Source organism: Bufo bufo, chromosome 7 (genome assembly GCF_905171765.1).
Source record: "Bufo bufo chromosome 7, aBufBuf1.1, whole genome shotgun sequence".
In the NCBI taxonomy this organism is placed as follows: domain Eukaryota; kingdom Metazoa; phylum Chordata; class Amphibia; order Anura; family Bufonidae; genus Bufo; species Bufo bufo.
This window is the reverse complement of record NC_053395.1, coordinates 104,693,049-104,713,051: the sequence shown is the minus strand read 5'-3', so window position 1 is coordinate 104,713,051 and position 20,003 is coordinate 104,693,049. Positions and strand designations below refer to the sequence as shown.

Here is a 20,003-nt window from a genome sequence, read left to right as displayed (position 1 = left end):
GTATTGGGGATGTCTCCCTGAGCAACCGTTTCCGGGATTCCTCTGAAGCGGAGATTATTGTGACGGCCTCTGTTTTCCTGATCTTCTATCGCATTGTATAAAGAATTCAGGTTAAGTTGAACTGCTTGTAACTTTTGTGCGACTGCTGATTGGTGCTCTATCAGGGTGACGTGTGTGTCTTCCAGCACCTCTACTCTGCGTCCTATATGGCGGACATCTTGCTTGATAGTGCCTATATAAGCACTGAGCGGTTCTAAGGCCGCAGCTAGTGAGGATGTCAGGGTGTCTCTCAGGTAGGAGGGGGATATGAGGAGGGTATCAGATTCTTCCTCACCTCCCTGTGCGCCGAGAGAAGATTCTCCATGTTTTCGGCTGGCTGCATGAGGAGACGCCGGCGCCATCTTGGCTTCTCTGTTAGCGTAGGTGGAGGCGGCCTTTTTTATAAATTTATCCATTTCTCTGCTGGTGATGGACGATTTCGGGTGAGCAGTAGGTTCCACCGTTTTAGGACCTCCGATCTTCACCATGTTTCGACCAGTTCAAGCGAAATAACAAGCTAAAAGGGCACTTTTCAAACTGAGCTCTTGCTTCACACAGCCATTCGGCTCAGTCGCAGGCTCCGCCCCCAATATCACATATTATTTAACAGCCATGTATGCACCCTATTTCATTTTCATGACAGATTTCTAAAAATCTGATCCATCTCCATGACTTCTTGCTGGATGGTAGACTATTTTCTGCATCCCAGCTTAGGGATAAATTCTCATCAACAACCGAAGAATAGTTTAGACTATCAAATATTGTCTTTTTGGGTTTGCATCTGATTTTTATTTTCTTCTGTTCCCCATTTGAAAGATATCTATTATATTATTTTCAAAGACGGGGTCTTATTTCTTATGTTTATAGTCTGTTTAATTCCCCTGGTAATAAATATAAATGGCCCTTTATGCTACACTGAGAGAAGGATCTCCATATCCAGCTACCATTATCAAAGTGGCGAACCTGTTGCGACACAGTGAGTAACAGCAGTTGGCAAATGACCCTCATAGAGACCTCGCTTAAAGTGCTCCATTGCACATATGTGCCTACGTGTCTCCATAGAATATATCCTTCGGTTTCTCCATTATGTATTCAAGGCTGTAATGCAACAGGATCTATGTATCACATTTGGTAGGTATGTTCCACTGTCAGGGGCGGACTGACCGGTCGGGCACTTCGGGCATGGTCCGAGGGCCCGGGCGGGATGGGGGCCCGCCGCAGAATAACATTATGTGTTAATGTTATCCCCCAGGGCTCCATTTGCGACTAGAGCCGTGCTGCAGCTCTGAATACAGCGGCGGGCACAGACAGAAGCTGAACTATCATGTTCACTTCTTCTCAGCAGCGCAGTGGAAGAGTCTCTCCCTCCCCCCTGTGCTGCTGCCGCGGCCAATAAGAAGAGGAACAGGGGGAGGGGCTGTGGCCACTGCGCCACCAATGAAGATAACTGAGCTGTTAATACAAATACAGGAGGCGGGTGCCGGAATCAAATAGCGGCACCCGACCTCTATGACAGGGAGCGGCACCTGAGGGGTTAACTGCCGCTGATCGCAGCTTCCTGTCATAGAGGTCGGGTGCCGCTATTTGATTCCGGCACCCGCCTCCTGTATTTGTATTAACAGCTCAGTTATCTTCATTGGTGGCGCAGTGCGCCCCCCCCCCCCAGTATAATAAACATTGAGTGCCCCCCCCCAGTATAATAAACATTGAGTGCGGCCCCCCCCCCCCAGTATAATAAACATTGAGTGCGGCGCCCTCCCCCCAGTATAATAAACATTGAGTGTGGCGCCCCCCCCCCCCCCCCCAAGTATAATAAACATTGAGTGCAGCGCCCCCCCCCAGTATAATAAGCATTGAGTGCGGCCCCCCCCAGTATAATAAACATTGAGTGCGTCCCCCCGTATAATAAACATTGGTGGCGCAGTGGGCAGTGCCAATGAGGGTTAAAATAAATAAATAAAAATTAACTCACCTCTTCCAATTGATCGCGCAGCTGCCGGTCTCCTGTTCTTTCTTCAGGACCTGTGGTGACGTCACTGAGCTCCATCACATGGTCCATTACCATGGTGATGGATTATGTGATGTATCATGTGATAAGCACAGTGATGTCACCACAGGTCCTTTGACAGGTCCTGAAGAAAGAACAGGAGACCGGCTGCTACACGATCAATTGGAGGAGGTGAGTTAATTTTTATTTATTTTTTTAACCCTCTCTGGCACTGCCCACCAATGTTTATATATTTATTATACTAGGGAGGGGGGCGCACTGCGCCACCAATGTTTATATGTTTATTATACTAGGGAGGAGGGGCGCACTGCGCCACCAATGTTTATATGTTTATTATACTGGGGAGTAGGGAGGGGGGGCACTCTGCGCCACCAATGTTTATTATGTTGGGGGGGGGACGCACTGCGCCACCAATGCTTATTATACTGGGGTGTTGGGGGGGCGCACTGCGCCACCAATGTTTATATGTTTATTATACTAGGAAGGGGGGGCGCACTGCGCCACCAATGTTTATTATGTCGGGGGGGGGCGCACTGCGCCACCAATGTTTATTATACTGGGGTGTTGGGGGGGCGCACTGCGCCACCAATGTTTATTATATTGACCTTCTACTACGCATTCTGCATTAAAGAATGCTATTATTTTTCCTTATAACCATGTTGTTATAAGGGAAAGTAATACAGTGAATAGACTTTCGTCCTAACAACTATGCGTGAAAATCGCACGGTTCAACCGGAAAGATGGATCCGGCATTCCGGTATTTTGAATGCCGGATACGGCACTAATACATTCCTATGGGGAAAAATGCTGAATCCGGCATTCAGGCAAATCTTCAGTTTTTTTCGCCAGAGATAAAACCGTAGAATGCTGCGGTTTTATCTTATGCCTGATCAGTCAAAAAGACTGACCTGAAGACATCTTTTCCGGTATAGAGCCCCTGTGACGGAACTCTATGCCGGAAATGAAAAACGCTAGTGTGAAAGTACCCTAAAATATTAAGTTTAAATCCCCCCCTTTCCCAATTTTACATATAAAATATATAAACAATAAATAAACATATTACATAGCGCTGCGTCCGAAAAGTCCAAACTATTAAATTATTAAAAAATATCTCCTATGCGGTGAGCATTCGCCATTTTTAGTTACCTTGTCACCCCAAAAAATAGGATAGGACTGTTCTATTATGGGCCGAACGTTTCATAAAATGCAAAAATGCACGCGTCTTTTTTTAGTGTTTTTTTTTTGCACGGTATTGAGTATCGCAATACTTTTTTATGGTGACGAAAGCGAATCAAAACTTTGGTATCGAAACAACCCTACGCCAAACTGATCGGCGTAGCGTTGTCACCAAAATTTTGATTCAGTTTTGATTTGGCGACTAAAAATTTTATTTGGCTCCTAAATTTTTCAGTTCAGGAGCCAATGGCTACTAGGTATTTTCTTTAGTCTGGAGCACTGTGCCCAGCACCCCGATTCCGAATGTTATGCTGGCCTGGTAATGGCAGCGGGGCCCGGTGCAGTCACTATGAATTAAGTAGGAGGAGCAGGCGTGTGACATCAGTGAGTTGCGCTGCCGCCCGGCCTGCTACTGAGTTTGTGAGTACAGAGAGCTCAGAGGGAGAGGATCGCAGAGGATTTCAAGTTGTTCACATATGAATATTAGTATTACAGTGAGCGGGGCCCGGTGTAATAGAATACAGTGACTGCACCGGGCCCCGCTGCCATTACAACACCAGATGCCGGCCCCCAGACCCTGAATTGGGGGTCATTCACTCACAGCGACACTGTTATGGGGGGATCTGTGGATGACACATATATAGCATAAGGTGCTATATATGTGTCACCCACAGATCCCCCCCACAACAGTGTCACCCACAGAGCCCCCACAACAGTGCCATCCACAGCGCCCCCACAACAGTGCCATCCACAGAGCCCCCACAACAGTGCCATCCACAGAGCCCCCATTACAGTGCCATCCACAGAGCCCCCATAACAGTGCCATCAACAGAGCCCCCATAACAGTGCCATCCACAGAGCCCCCATAACAGTGCCATCCACAGAGCCCCCATAAAAGTGCCATCCACAGAGCCCCCATAACACCTTTTGGTTCAAAATATTTTTTAATTTGGCTATTCCCCACCCCTCTTGTAATCGTTCCGCTACTTGTGGGCTGCGCGGGAATGAGTTCAGTCACTTCGGTGCGCAATCCCGTCCTGCAGCGCGTAATCCCGCAAGACCCGCCGCTGTAGGTCACGGGTCTCGCGGGATCACGCGCCGCAGGATGGGATTGCGCACTGAAGTGACTAAACTCATGCCCATGTAGCCCGCAAGTAGCGGATCAGTGGAACAAGTACAAGGTGGGTGGGGGGATGATCTGTGGGGTTGCTCAGACGGCTAGGCCCTTCACAGTAGTTATTAACCCCTTTCAGCAGTCCCCCATTCACTGAAGGGGGGACTGCTGAAAAGTGGTTAATAACTACTGTGAAGGGCCTCCCCCCCTTTCACAGTAGTTATGCCCAGATATGTGCCCCCTTCACAGTAGTTATGCCCACACTGCTTCTAACAGAGGCTCACTAATGGACGCTGAGATTAGATCACCCCATACGAAAGCATTGAATCAATGCTTTCCTATGGGGAAAAATCTGACCCTGGAGGTCATCATGCAGAGTGTGAGGACATCCAGCGTCAGATACCAGACCAAAGGTCTGTTTTACTCCAGGAAGCCCTCAGGTGGCTGCCAGCCACTAGAGGCTGACTTATTGCTGGAACGTAAACAATGCAGTTTCTCTAGAACATTGCAGCTCGATTTGCAAAAGGGACACTGTACCCAGACCACATCAATGAGCTGAAGTGGTCTGGGTGCCTTTTGTGTCACTTTAACTTTGAAATCTTATTAAAGATTGTGTAGGGTGTGGCTGGAGGCGGGACAAGGGTGGGGCTTGCAGCAGAACATGGGTGGGGCCTGTAAGGGGGCTCTTCATTTATTTTGCCCGGGGGCCCTGAGGGTTCTCAGTCCGCCCCTGTCCACTGTTCACATTTTTTGGGAGAACATTTGTTCCGCTATATCGCATTTTTTGGGCACCACTTTTCATATGGTTCCTACTGTTTTTCTTTTAGGAGAAAGACCTCTGAGTATGAGATATGAACCTTTTAAATTAAGGCAGTATGTCCTCCTCGTGGTCCATATATAGAAAAAATGAAATCCGCAGCACATCCAAGGGGTCAGAAAGTAAAAAGAAGCTTTATTCACCAAGCATGCGACGTTTCAATCCTCTCAATGGGATTTTTCTCAAGCAGTGACGTGGTCCATATATATATATATATATATATATATATATATATATATATATATATATAGGGGATGATTTATCAAACTGGTGTAGTTGCTCATAGCAACCAATCAGAATCCACATTTTATTTTCCAAAGGAGCTGTAAAAAATGAAAGGAATCTGACCGGTTGCTATGGGTGACTAAGCCAGTTCTACTTTACATCAATTTGATAAAAGTGGATAGCCTCCTCCCATTCCTCTCACTCCTCTTATCATTTGTCATTGTGATTTTTTTGGCCTCCCTTTCCTAGCCTTGTCCCATGACTCCACTTTGTCTACTGCACTTGCCTATGCATCGAACATGTTCTGGACCACGGTCTGTTGTGTTTTCTCTTTTAGTTTATCTTGAATCTGTCATTCTTGCAGTTTATTTCCATTTTAACCCTGATATTTCTCAATACATTTTGGCCTCCTGCGGGAGGTCTCTCTCTCTCGCTAAATGTTCTGACTCAATATCGTGTAATGCGGTCTTTAAAATAACTAAAATTGGGGGTTTGAGCTGAGGTCTGATTAATATTGGGCAGTTTTATTGGGGTCTGAGGTCTGATAAAAGAAAATAAAAAAAATTCCTCCTCTAAAACTTAGGTGTGTCTTATAGCGCCAAAAATATAGTACTTTCTGAACAACAAAAATTAGATGAGCATTGCACTTTTCAATTTGTCTAGGTGTACGCATTAAAGGGGTTATCCAATCCTATAAAAAGCCCCCCAATATGCCGGGCTAAGGAGGCTCGTCCCCATCCCCGCCTGCCATTGGCTGCCCCCCATTCCCCCCCACACCAGATGTTTTAATCCGCGCACGGGGAGAAGCAGCAGTAGCGGTGTGACCAGGAGAGGCACAGGGAGCAGGGACCCAGGTAAGTATATTCAGTGTGGGGGGCCCAGCATATTGGGGCGATTTGTATAGGACTGGATAAACCCTTTAATGCTTTTTGACTGTATATTTTATCAAATCAAAACAGTATTTGTAAAATTCCTGGATTTTAAGATAACTTACCAAATGCCTAAATTCTGCTGCTAGACATCCATTTGTTGATTCCTCCATGTTCATTACTTTTGTGTGTGTACCTAAAATGTTAAATTTCCGGAACCTTAAAAAAAAAAAAAAAAAAAATACAATTAATATATACTAACTGTAAAGTCAGGCTATATTTACAATGGCATTAATGATCCAACCACAGCAACGGTGATCGCGTGGGGGTCTGACTGATGGTACCGCCAGCGATCCTTAGAATGGAGCACACAGAATCTTCCTTTTGAATGGAAAGGTAGTGTCAGTCCACCATTCCATCACAAATCTGCTGATTGTATGAGGAGTTATCTGTGCGTGCACCAAAAACATCTGTTCGGGGAGCCGTGGTCGGAAGCCAATGCAGCCAGGCAGATGAGAACCGAGATCTGCTCCTACCAGGCTCTGAACTAGCTGAATAAGCGAACACCCCGTGGCGAAATTGGGAAAAAAAGGTGGTGAAGGTCCCTAAAGCAGTGCCCGAAGCTGCAGGGGCCTCTTAACCTCACACGCTTGGCTCATACCTTCAGAGGGCCTCAAAGATGGCGGCGCCTCCTGCTGCACGAGCGCTGGAGGACGGGTCACCTCCTCTGTCTCCACATAATGCGCTACCCAGCGCACTTTCTCCACCCGCTCCACTGCTCTCCCCAAATGAGGGACTGCTAAATCTACAGCCATCTTCAGACATGCACAGCCAGGACCTTGAGGAGATCTGGTCGCATGATTCCAGGGCAGACCACACAGCTCTCTGGGCAAATGGAGCCCGCTCACCTGCAGGATCATATGATATGGCGGATGACCAGCCTCTGCAAACACAGGGGACTCCCCTTGGACTGCCTCCTGAAGTTTGCCTGATCGGTGAGTCCCTGCAATTGCTCCCACAGAGAGAAACCCACACAATGGTTATTGAGGGGGGCTGCCCCACTTCTGCAACTTCAGAGGTACCCCTAAAGGCCCAAAACTCCACTGTTTTAGCCGCCACTAGAGAGCCCGCCTCGCCAGACACCATTCACAGTGCCTCCTCCTCTGGGAGATTGCCTCCACTTCCACAGAGACATGGCAGGCCCCTGAAACCACAGAGCGGTAAGCCCTTGCCCAATCTAGAGCTTCCTACACCATCTTATATTGGGATTTCTCAGCTATGGCGATCCCGCTCCCCATCCAGGCAAGAGTCCACCTCCTCATCGGACTCTTGTGGCAAGGGTCATGTCACTGAACCCCCAAAATTGGTGGTCCCATATCCAATAACTGCCCACTAAGCACGATTTTAAAGCTTTAATTTCTGAAGTAAAAGATGCCTTTAAAGAGTAACTATCAGCTGTATGGCAAGATATGCAAGCAGGGGGCACCGATTAAATCAACTGGAGGAAGATCACAATGCTTCACGGACAGTGATACGCACTCTTCAGACCCGTTCCTCAACCCACTCTCTTCAAATACGCGAACCGCAGAACCATATTGAAGATCTCGACAACAGGGGTCGTCGTCATAACATACGAGTGCGCGGCATACCGGAGACCCAGGGAGACGAAGACGTTCGCTCCAATCTCCTCACGTTCTTTAACACTGTCTTGGGACGTCCTCTGGCACACCCTATTCTGATGGATCGTGCCCACAGAGCATTGCGACATAAATCGCTTGTTGAGCCACCAGTCACCGCCAGTCAGTTCTTCTCTACCTCTTGCATGACGTTCTTTGTTTTGGTTTCACTTTGTCATCTCTTTTCCTTCTCCCAGGTGTCACCTATTTAAACTAATTGTCTCCCTTTATATTCCCTCCCATACTGCCTCACTTTGCGGTTTATACTACTTCCTGGATGATGGGTTCACTGCTGGAGGCTGCTGCTGCTGTTTGCTAAGATAAGGCCTTTTCTTTATTTGTGTTTCCTTGCTGGCTTGATTCTAGGTGACCCTGACTCCGTCCGTATTAAGTGCAGGGAGCCGGTGGTCGTGTCCCCTCACTATTATAGGGTCTTCAGGTGTCACACGGTGTTAGGTACGTGGGCTTGCAATCGTCTACAATAGGGCTGCACGATATATCGCAAAAGTAATCGAATCGCGATAATCGGCAAATGCGATTTGGTGATTCGGCCGACCGGAAAATGCCGCGATTATATATGAAGGGGCCCCTATTGATAAAAAGTCCTCTGTCCTATTGATAACAGGTCCAGCCTCTGTACTTACTTTCACTATGAATGCACTGCAGCGACGAGCGGGAGCGAGCGAGGCAGCCGGCCGGCGCGTGACTGACGTCACTTAGTCACGCTCCTGCTTCCTGAATTAAGCGGGAGGAGTGTGACAGTGACGTCAGTCACGCGCCGGCCGGCTCGCTCTCTGCCGCTCTCTGCACTGCAGTGCATTCATAGTGAAAGTACAGAGGCTGGCCATTTTATGATAGAGCGGCGCCCAGGGATCTAAGTGCACTAACTATTATTCCTGGGCGCCGCTCCGTTCGTCCGCTGTGGCCCCCGGTATTTTCAAAATTCAGAGCAAAGAGGAGGAGACGCCGGTGTCTCTCCTTCTCCCTGACAGCAACGCTGTCCAATCACAGCGCAGAGCTCAGAGCCAGGGAGAAAAAAAAACTCCCTGGCTCTGCGCTGTGATTGGACAGCGCTGCTATCAGGGAGACGGAGAGACACTGGCGTCTCCTCCTCCTTGCTCTGAATGTTGAAAATACCGGGGGCCACAGTGGACGAACGGAGCGGCGCCCAGGAATAATAGTAAGTGCACTTAGATCCCTGGGCGCCGCTCTATGCAGCCTGCTACTAAGTTCATATTCTTTGGACCTATGAAAGGTCCTCTTTAATTACATTCATTGGGTGCAGTGCGCCCCCCCATTATCACTTGCCACAAGGCCCTCCGCAGGTCCCCCATAACAGTGCCCTCCGCAGGTCCCCCATAACAGTGCCCTCCGCAGGTCCCCCATAACAGTGCCCTCCGCAGGTCCCCCATAACAGTGCCCTCCGCAGGTCCCCCATAACAGTGCCCTCCGCAGGTCCCCCATAACAGTGCCCTCCGCTGGTCCCCCATAACAGCGTCCTCCGCAGGTCCCCCATAACAGCGTCCTCCGCAGGTCCCCCATAACAGCGTCCTCCGCAGGTCCCCCATAACAGAGTCCTCCGCAGGTCCCCCATAACAGCGTCCTCCGCAGGTCCCCCATAACAGCGTCCTCCGCAGGTCCCCCATAACAGCGTCCTCCGCAGGTCCCCCATAACAGCGTCCTCCGCAGGTCCCCCATAACAGCGTCCTCCGCAGATCCCCCATAAAAGCGTCCTCCGCAGATCCCCCATAACAGTGTCCTCCGCAGATCTCACATAACAGCGTCCTCCGCAGATCCCCCATAACAGCGTCCTCCGCAGATCCCCCATAACAGCGTCCTCCGCAGATCCCCCATAACAGCGTCCTCCGCAGATCCCCCACATAACAGCGCCATCCGCAGATCCCCCATAACTATGTCATACCCAGCCACGTCAGCGGCTCATATGGGAAAATCCAAGCAAATAGACCTCTAGCACAATTCCCTTAAAATATCGCATCGCACATCGTTATCGCAATTTTTAGGGCCCTAATCGCAATCGCACAAAATTCCCATATCGTGCAGCCCTAGTCTACAAATCAGAATCTTGCATGGGCATAGCAGTCAGGGAGAGCTATTAGGGTTTTTTAGGGCTCACCCATATGCTCCTTAGTTTGGGATCAAGCCAGTCGGATGTTTATTTATAAATTCCAGCTATCTGCAACATCATCCGTGACATTATAAACCGCCATAACCGACTTAAGCATGGATCCGGTTTCAGCCTTGATTGACCGCATGCAAGGTCTTTCGCTGGAGGTAGCAGATCTCCGTGAAACTGTGTCTCAGTTTCAGGTGACCAGTTCTGCTGGCGTTCATGGAGTTTGTTCTGAACCTAAGATCTCGCTTCTGTATACGTTCTCCGGGGGTAGTGAGAATTTTGTTCGCTTTAGAGAGGCTTGCAAACTCCATTTTCGCCTACTTCCCCATTCCTCTGGTGATGAGCAGAGGGTGGGGATCATTATCTCGCTGCTCAGGGATAACGCTCAGTCTTGGGCCTCTTCGCTGCCAGTGGGGGCACGGCCCCTCCGATCAGTGGATTCATTTTTTGTAGCCCTGGGGCAGATATATGATGACCCGCATCGTATTGCTCTGGCTGAATCTAAACTGTGTCTTTTATGCCAGGGTAAACAGTCCGCAGAGATATATTGTTCTGAATTTCGGAGATGGGCAGCTGATACTGGTTGGAATGATGCTGCACTTCGAAGTCAATTAGCCTCGTTAGAGTCTGCCATGTCTCTAGCTGTTCGTATTGACAGGCATCTTAGAAAGAGAGAGGAGACTATTCCTTCCTGTCATATTCAGCCCACAGACAGTAGGGCTGTCTCATTTAGTGTGCAGGGGTCTCAGTCTCTCTCAATCCCCTCTGAGGAGGAGGCCATCCAGCTGGGTTTGCTTGCCTCTGATAGTAGAGGATTCAGCTCTCAGAGGAGGGTTTGTTTCTGTTGTGGGGGTATAAATCATTTGGCTAATGTTTGCCCCTCTAGGAGATTCATGGAGTTTTCTGAGGGTAATAAAAGAAAAAGAAAAAACCCTCTAAAAACTTTCCATTTGCTACTATTGGCAAGGTTGATGCGGAAATTGAAGGTTTGCCGTTTGCTTGTAGTTCCCGTTTTCTCCTACCTGCCAGGGTGGCGTTAGACAGCAAGAACATTGTTTGTGAGATTTTTGTAGATAGTGGAGCAGCTGTCAATCTCATTGATAATCAATTTGCAATAACACATGGTTTCCAGGTATGCACTTTGGAAAAGGATATACCTGTTTTTGCTATCGATTCCGCTCAACTTTCTCAAAGATCGTTAAATGGCATAGTTCACAATATCCGTTTGACTGTGGCTGACGCTCATGTTGAGGATATGTCGTGTTTCGTCCTAAGCGGATTACCTACTCCTCTAGTGTTGTGGCTACTCTGGCTCACTAAACATAACCCCATCATTGATTGGCAAGAAAGGCAAATAAATGGTTGGAGTGAGTTTTGCAGAGAGAATTGCCTCACAGCGTCTCTTTCAGAGGTTTCTACCAAGACTGTACCATCTTTTCTTTCTGAATTTCCGGATGTGTTTTCCGAGAGTGGCGTCCAGCAGTTGGCCCCTCACCGGGAGTACGACTGCCCTATTAATCTCATCCCAGGCGCCAAGATGCCAAAATCACGTTTATACAATCTCTCCCAACCTGAAAGAGTCGCTATGAGTACTTATATCTCTGAGAGCCTGAGAAAGGGACATATCCGACCCTCGAAGTCACCTGTTGCTGCTGTTTGTTTTTGTTAAGAAAAAAGATGCTTCTTTAAGACCTTGTCTGGATTTCAGGGAGCTGAACCGTATCACGATTCGTGACCCGTATCTGCTTCCTCTGATGCCGGACCTGTTTAACCAGATTGTTGGGGCTAAAGTTTATTCTAAGTTGGATTTAAGAGGGGCATACAACCTAGTCAGGGTCAGGAAAGGGGACGAATGGAAGACGGCCTTCAATACCCCTTAGGGTCATTTCGAGAATTTGGTTATGCCCTTTGGTTTGATGAATGCTCCGGCCATCTTCCAACATTTTGTGAACAGCATTTTTTATCATTTAATGGGGAAATTTGTACTGGTGTATCTAGATGACATTTAGATTTTTTTCTCCTGATTTCAAGACTCATCGGGACCACGTACGTCAGGTCTTGCTGATTCTGCGGGAGAATAAATTGTATGCTAAACTAGAAAAATGTATGTTTGCGGTTCCGGAGATTCAATTTCTTGGTTTTCTTCTCTCCGCTTCTGGTTTTCGCATGGACCCTGAGAAGGTCTTCGCTGTGCTTGATTGGGAGCTTCCTGAGAATCAGAAGGCGCTGATGCGGTTTTTGGGTTTTGCCAATTATTACAGAAAGTTCATTTTGAATTATTCCTCTGTTAAGCCACTCACTGATATGACTAAAAAGGGGGTAAATTTTTCCTCGTGGTCGGTAGATGCGCTTAAAGCCTTTTCTAGTATCAAAGAGAGTTTTGCTTCCGCTTCCATTTTGGCACAACCTGATGTCTCTCTACCTTTTATTGTTGAGGTGGATGCTTCTGAGGTGGGTGTGGGTGCGGTCTTATCTCAGGGTCCCTCTCCTGCCAAATGACGACCGTGTGCCTTTTTCTCAAGGAAACTCTCCTCTGCAGAGAGAAATTACGATGTGGGAGAGAGGGAGTTGTTGGCCATCAAATTAGCTTTTGAGGAATGGCGCCATTGGTTAGCGGGAGCCAGACACCCTATTACCGTGTTTACCGACCATAAGAATCTGGCCTACTTGGAATCGGTAGTATGCCAAAATAGGGGGACTGGTGGGTGGAGATACCCTCCAGGTCTCACCTATTTTTGAATAAACCCTTTTGGGCGCCAGTAGTGGTTGATCGAAGAAGGTGGGTTAGTGTTGAGCAACTTAGGTGTGTAATAGGTTTTGTATCAGCATTTCATTTGTAAAAAAGTGAAAAAGTGTATAGAGATAATGTGTAGGATAAAAATTGTGGGTTCATTTACTCACTTCACGAGGGGGGCGGTTTACCAGGATAGCATAATAAACCTGTAAACCGAATACCCCCCCAGCCTGGATCGCTTCTAGAGTATGAACGGATGAAGGCAGCCAATCACACGGGTGCTTCTCTTCAAAGGTCTTTATTGCATGTACATATAAATCTATTATTTATATGTACATGTAATAAAGACCTTTGAAGAGAAGCACCCGTGTGATTGGCTGCCTTCATCCGTTAATACTCTAGAAGCGATCCAGGCTGGGGGGGGGGGGGGGTACTCGGTTTACAGGTGTATTATGCTTATCCTGGTAAACTGCCCCCCTCGTGAAGTGAGTAAATGAACCCACGATACCACAGTATTTTAATATGTGTAATAGTATCCTTTTAAACTGATTTTTTACCTATTGATTTGCCTAACTGTACCAAACTATATCGTGTATGATACTGCAGAACACGGTCTCTTAGGCACTCGAGACAGTATGCAGTGATCCTACCTATGTGTACAATCTTTTAATCTTTTTTGCAGAATTTATATACAATCTTTTGATCTTTTATGTAGATTTTTTATATAAATGTGTACATATATACATTTTTATCCTACACATTGATATCTATATACACTTTCACTTTTTTACAAATGAAATGCTGATACAAAACCTATTACACACCTAAGTTGCTCAACACTAACCCACCTTCTTCGATTAACCACTACTGGCGCCCAAAAGGGTTTATTCAGAAATAGGTGAGACCTGGAGGGTATCTCCATCCACCAGTCAGCCTATTTTGGCATACTACCATATCCTTTACAGGCAGACACCCTTGTCGACCTGACTAAACCCGGAGCAGCCTCTAGTATCTAGTACCCAACCTTCTTTTCACCCCACTCCTACAAACCCGAGGCGCCTCTAGTCTTTCAGCTCTAGTGGAATCCCTTCCAATAGATCCGTCTGACCCTCACCCTCTCTCTCTTATACCTACTTGGAATCGGCCAAGCATCTGAACCTGAGACAGGCCAGATGGTCTTTGTTCTTTTCTAGGTTTAATTTTGTTGTCACGTTCCACCCTGGGGTTAAAAATGTGAAGGCAGATGCCCTGTCACGTTGTTTTCCGGGAAGGGGGAACTTTGAAGACCCGGGTCCCATTTTGGCTGAAGGGGTGGTCGTCGCTGCTCTTTATCCTGATTTGCAGGCAGAGGTTCAGGCAGCCCAGGCAGAGGCTACTGATTTTTGTCCTCCTGGGAGGTTGTTGCCTCTCGCTTTACGACACAAGGTTTTTAAGGAGCACCACAATACTCTCCTTGCTGGTCACCCGGGGAGTAGAGCCACAGTGGATCTCATTGCTCAGAGATTCTGGTGGCCGGCTCTTCGTAAGACGGTTGAGGGTTTTGTGGCAGCTTGCGAGACCTGCGCTCGTGCCAAGGTCCCTCATTCACAGCCATCGGGTTCTCTCCTCCCGTTACCCATTTCTTCCCGTCCTTGGACGCATCTGTCCATGGACTTCATTACGGACCTGCCTCGTTCCTCGAGGAAGACTGATTCTGGTGGTAGTGGACCGTTTTAGCAAAATGGCGCATTTCATTCCCTTTCCTGGGTTACCCAATGCTAAGACGTTGGCGCAAGCGTTTGTTGATCACATTGTTAAATTGCATGGCATTCCTTTAGACATCGTTTCTGATAGGGGCACGCAATTTGTTTCCAGATTCTGGAAGGCCTTCTGTTCTCGCTTGGGGATTCGGTTGTCGTTCTCTTCTGCTTTTCACCCGCAGTCAAATGGTCAGACCGAACGCGTCAATCACAATCTGGAGACATATTTGCGCTGTTTTGTGGCGGAGAATCAGGAGGATTGGTATTCTTTTTTGTCCCTTGCTGAGTTTGCTTTAAATAACCGTCGCCAGGAGTCCTCTGATAAGTCACAATTTTTTGGTGCATATGGGTTTCATCCGCAGTTTGGGACATTCTCTGGAGAGGGGTCTTCTGGTTTACCTGATGAGGAGAGATTTTCCTCGTCTTTGTCATTTATTTGGCAAAAGATTCAGGGTAATCTGAAGAGGATGAGTGAGAGATATAAGCGTGTGGCGGAGAAGAGACGTGTGCCTGGTCCGGACCTGAATGTGGGTGATCTGGTGTGGTTGTCTACAAAGAATATCAAACTGAAGGTTCCCTCCTGGAAGTTTATTGGGCCTTACAAGATCTTGTCCGTTATCAATCTCGTTGCCTTCCGTCTTGATCTTCCTCAGACTTGGAAGATCCATAATGTTTTTCACAGGTCCCTATTAAAACCTTATGTCCAACCCACTGTACCCTCCTCTTTGCCTCCTCCTCTGATTTTTGATGATGACAATCTTGAATTTCAGGTCTCTAGGATTGTGGATTCTCGCATTATCCGCGGTTCTCTCCAGTACCTCGTTCATTGGGAGGGTTATGGTCCTGAGGAGAGGATGTGGGTCCCAGTGGCGGACATTAAGGCCACTCATCTCATCAGGACTTTCCATAGGTCTCATCCTCAGAAGGTGGGCTCTGAGTGTCTGGAGTCCACCCGTAGAGGGAGGGGTACTGTCACCGCCAGCTCTGTGAGAAGGTCTGGCAGACGTTCTTCTCTACTCTTGCATGACATTCTTTGTTTTGGTTTCACTTTGTCATCTCTTTTCCTTCTCCCAGGTGTCACCTATTTAGACTAATTGTCTCCCTTTATATTCCCTCCAATACTGCCTCACTTTGCGGTTTATACTATTTCCTGGATGAGGGGTTCACTGCTGGAGGCTGCTGCTGCTGTTTGCTAAGATAAGGCTTTTTCTTTATTTGTGTTTTCTTTGCTGGCTTGATTCTAGGTGACCCTGACTCCGTCCGTATTAAGTGCAGGGAGCCGGTGGTCGTGTCTCCTCACTATTATAGGGTCTTCAGGTGTCACACAGTCTTAGGTACGTGGGCATGCAATCGTCTACCATTCAGACACTTGCATGGGCATAGCAGTCAGGGAGAGCTCTAAGGGTTTTATAGGGCTCACCCATATGCTCCTTAGTTTGGGATCAAGCCAGTCGGATGTTTATTTATAAGTTCCAGATATCTGCAATATCATCCGTGACACCACCATGTGATATCATATGCTATGTCAATGACTTTGGTCTAAAAGAGGACATAATGATGAGGGTCAGATCCCTGCAACACGTGGACTATATGGGGACTAAAGTATCTCTATTCCAAGATCTTTCCTAGGCCACTCTCCAGAAGAGGAGGGCCCTGAAACCCCTACTGGATATTCTCTGCTATCATACAATCCCATATACTGTAGATGGGGCTTCCCCTTTAGCCTCACAGCACGCAAGCAGGGCACCATCGTAGTTCCAAAAAATCCTGAGGATCTCTCGGACTTCTGCGCCTGGCTATCAATCTCCCCGCTGCAACTACCGGATTGGGATTCTCCTACAGCGCTTCCTTTGATTCCGATGACCTGGAACACAGTTGGAGCCTGCAAAGGACATATCCACCCAACTATTGCTGAATGTTTACCTACATATATCATATGGAAGGTCTAGTTGTCAGACTGCAATTTTTCCTTTTCTCTAAGGTTTCCTCTGTTTTTCCCTTGCATAGGTTTACATGTTTTCCAGGGGTGTTTACATTTGGCCCCTTCTGTCTTTGGAGTTCAGGGAGAGTGGACCTTTGACCTTAGGTCGTGGTTGAGCGGTCCCAGATACAGTACCCTTTCCCAGGTGGGTTCAATGTACTTGGCTCAGCAACCTCCGGTTAGCTGAACTTGTGGCTCTGTCCGCCTCTTCCCAGCTGAACTCCACGGACATAAGGGCTTTAGTTGTGCCATGCCTTTATTGTTGCAAATTGTTTTCTTGATTGGTTGTTTTCATAAAACTCTATATAGTCTCTATATAGCTTTTCTACCTTTTCCTCTATGTCTCTTTCCTGTGCCTGTCCCCTACCATCGTCGTGTACCGGGAGATATTGTGGGGAGTAGCCTGGCACCTGATCTTCAGGCCCCCTTTTTTACCCCCTTCAGCTATAACCAGTGTGACCCCTCTTCATTTCTTCTCCATGGCTAAGAGCATGTCCTTAAATGTAAAGGGTCTCAACTCCAACCTTAAGAGACATATTACCCTGAGGGAAATCCATAGATTCAAAGCGGATATTGTTTTATTACAGGAGACACACCTGACCTCCGATGAATCATTTGCATTCGCCAAGCATTGGTTCCCCAGAAGATATACGGCCTCTTCCAGCTCCAAGTCAGCATGGGTCGCCATCCTTAAATCCAGATCCTGCTCACTTCAGGTAGACATGGTACACACAGACCCCCTAGGATGGTACCTTATCCTTCAGGGTACCATACATGGGGTAAGTCTGCAGCTCTACAGTCTATGCCCCCAACTCCGGTACAGCTCATAGGGGGAGACTATAATGTTGCTTTCTCAGACTGCTCACCACCCCGCTGACGACCCCATCTAGACAATGTGAACGTCTTTCCAGGGGCTTTAGAAGGTTCATTCGCACACACTCTCTTTACGACCTATGGAGAGTAGATAATCCTACCGCACGCCAATACACCTTTTACTCTCCTTCCAATCTTACTCATACCAGAATAGACTATTTCTTTGAAAATGTTATGCCCCTGAGATCACTGGTTGACGCGTCCAGTGGCCCGATTACATGGTCGGACCATGACCCCATATACCTGGAATTAGCCGTCCCCTCTGCCATGCTGAGACACACTCATTGGCGTTTGAATGATACCCTTTTAGCCAATCTAATGACTTGTGTGTAACTCCGCTAATCACTGTCTCGGTACTTTGTGGAGAATGCACCTACCGCACCATCGGTGGGAATTCTGTGAAAGGCCAACAAGGCAGTATTTAGGGGAATATGCATTTCCCTCTCCTCTCGATTAAAAAAAAAGATAGAGAGGCACAACACAGAGAATGTTTGCGTTCACTTCGAGTGGCAGAACAGTCTCTGGCCGCTCACCCCACGACACGAACACTGACAAATATTTGATTTGCGGACCCGCCACAGGTCCCTGGATTTGTCATCGACAGAATGGCTGATATGTTACAAAAGGCAGAGCTTCTTTGCCTACGGGAATAAACCACACACCTTTATGGCTCGACAACTTAAAGAACGCACGGCCACTACTAATCCACATGCAATTCGAGACCGTAGAGGCGTGCTCTAGCACCACCCCACCATAGCTAATTTGTTTCACTCATATTATTCAGGTCTATACTCCCTTCCTTCCACTCTCCCTGAGATGAAACAACCCGAAATGCACTATTAGATAAGTTTTTGTCTAAATGCCATCTTCCTACTCTGACTACAGAGGCCCTGACTCATCTTAACCAACCCATCACCATTGAGGAGATTAAGGAGACTATATCCGATTTACCCAATGGGAAGTCTCTGGGCCCCGACAGGCTTTCTTATAAATATTTTAAGACGTTTGGACTTATTACTACCTCATATGTCCACATTATTTAATAGATTTCTGAAGGGCGAGAAAATACCTGACACCATGCTGGGCTCTTATATAACGGTCATTCCCAAACCCGGTAAGGATCCCGCAAACTGATCCAGCTAACGACCCATTAGCTTACTGAACTCAGACCTTAAGATATTTACAAGGGGGTGTGGCTTCGGCATGGCGGCGTGAGGACGCATGTAAGGAGAGCTCCGTGACCTGCTTCAGGAGATCAAGCGAGACCACCTTCCTACTCACCTCCTTCTGGCCATGACTAAGGGGAGAAGGTCGAAAAGCCAACCTGCGGTTCCTCCAGAGCACTCCATCGGCCGTTTCCTCCGATCCACCCAGCAAGGAGGCTCAGAGTCGCCTATAATGGCGGCCGCTTCTTCCTCATTGCGGCCCGCGGCACAGCCGTTTCTGCCGGCGCCAGCATTGAAGATCCCGCTTTCAAGTGAGCAGGGCCCGGGTGATCATTATCCCTGCCACTCAGCCCCAGCCTCTTTGAGTGAGACGGACACCCGTCCGGGACCCCCACTATGCCATACAGCTCCATATCAGCCGGAGCTTCCAGGTACTGCTACTCAGGCGAGATCAGGGCCTAACGAAGGCCTACAAGCCCACGCCTCTTCGCCTCACTCAGCAATACATGAGGTACAGAAAACTCCCGGGAGGGATGAAACTCAGAGCCACTCTAGTTCTGCTAGTCCCTCAAGGGGATTCGCTGGGGGGATGTCGCAGGACCTGCTGAGCCTTGCTCCTACTCTGGCCCACATACCGCCTGCCCCTGACGCTCACTCTCCCAGTCAAGGCATACCTGCCATTTTCTCCCCACTGTTGCAGCAACCTGAGGAATCTCAAGGGCTCCCCCCACCCCCGTCTACCATTGACCGTACACTGACAGAACTTTGGGAAATGGTGAAAGCATTGCGCACTAAATCTGATTTAGAGGCACAAGTGGCCCGTATTGAGACCAAACAGGCCCAGGCTCTCCAGACGGTTCGTGACGATGTACATCAGCTGGACATTCGGCTGTCATCACTGGAACACCGTTACATGGCCACAGCATCTACGGTCCACTCTCATTCCGCGACCCTGTCTGCACATACCTCTCAATTGCAGGACTTCTATTTACATCTTGACGATGTGGAAAATAGAGGCCGCCGGAATAACCTTAAGCTCCGTAACATTCCGGAGTCTGTCCCCAACTCCGGAATGTTACACATTCCATTGTGGTCGACATATTCAACTCGGTCCTTGATAATCCACCTTTGACCAAAATTGAGCTGGACAGGGTTCATAGGACCGCTGGACCCAGAAATCGTGACTTAGAGAGGCCACGTGATGTCATCTGCCGAGTCCATTTTTACACGGTGAAAGAACGAATTCTACGCAAAGCCTGGGAAAAGAAGGAACTTTTCTTTGAAGACACTCCGATTACTATCTTGCCAGATGTGTCCCGTCTAACCCTATCTATGCGGAGAATGGTTAGGCCTTTGCTAGAGGCTATTAAAGAAGCAGGAGCATCTTACCGCTGGGGTCATCCGTTCCACATCATTGTCCGGTATTCTAACGGTCAGTCAATGCTGGTCCGC

The 20,003-nt window shown here is 48.0% G+C and overlaps 1 protein-coding gene across 1 annotated transcript in view; it reads right to left on the bottom strand.

Annotated features, from left to right (window-relative positions):
• STAT1 (signal transducer and activator of transcription 1) overlaps window positions 1-20,003 on the bottom strand; it is a 1,318,258-nt gene that overhangs the window by 447,174 nt on the left and 851,081 nt on the right. Inside the window, exon 13 of the mRNA XM_040441848.1 lies at window positions 6,374-6,467. Within this exon, the coding sequence (XP_040297782.1) occupies window positions 6,374-6,467 (94 nt within the window). The remainder of the gene's footprint in view (window positions 1-6,373; window positions 6,468-20,003) is intronic.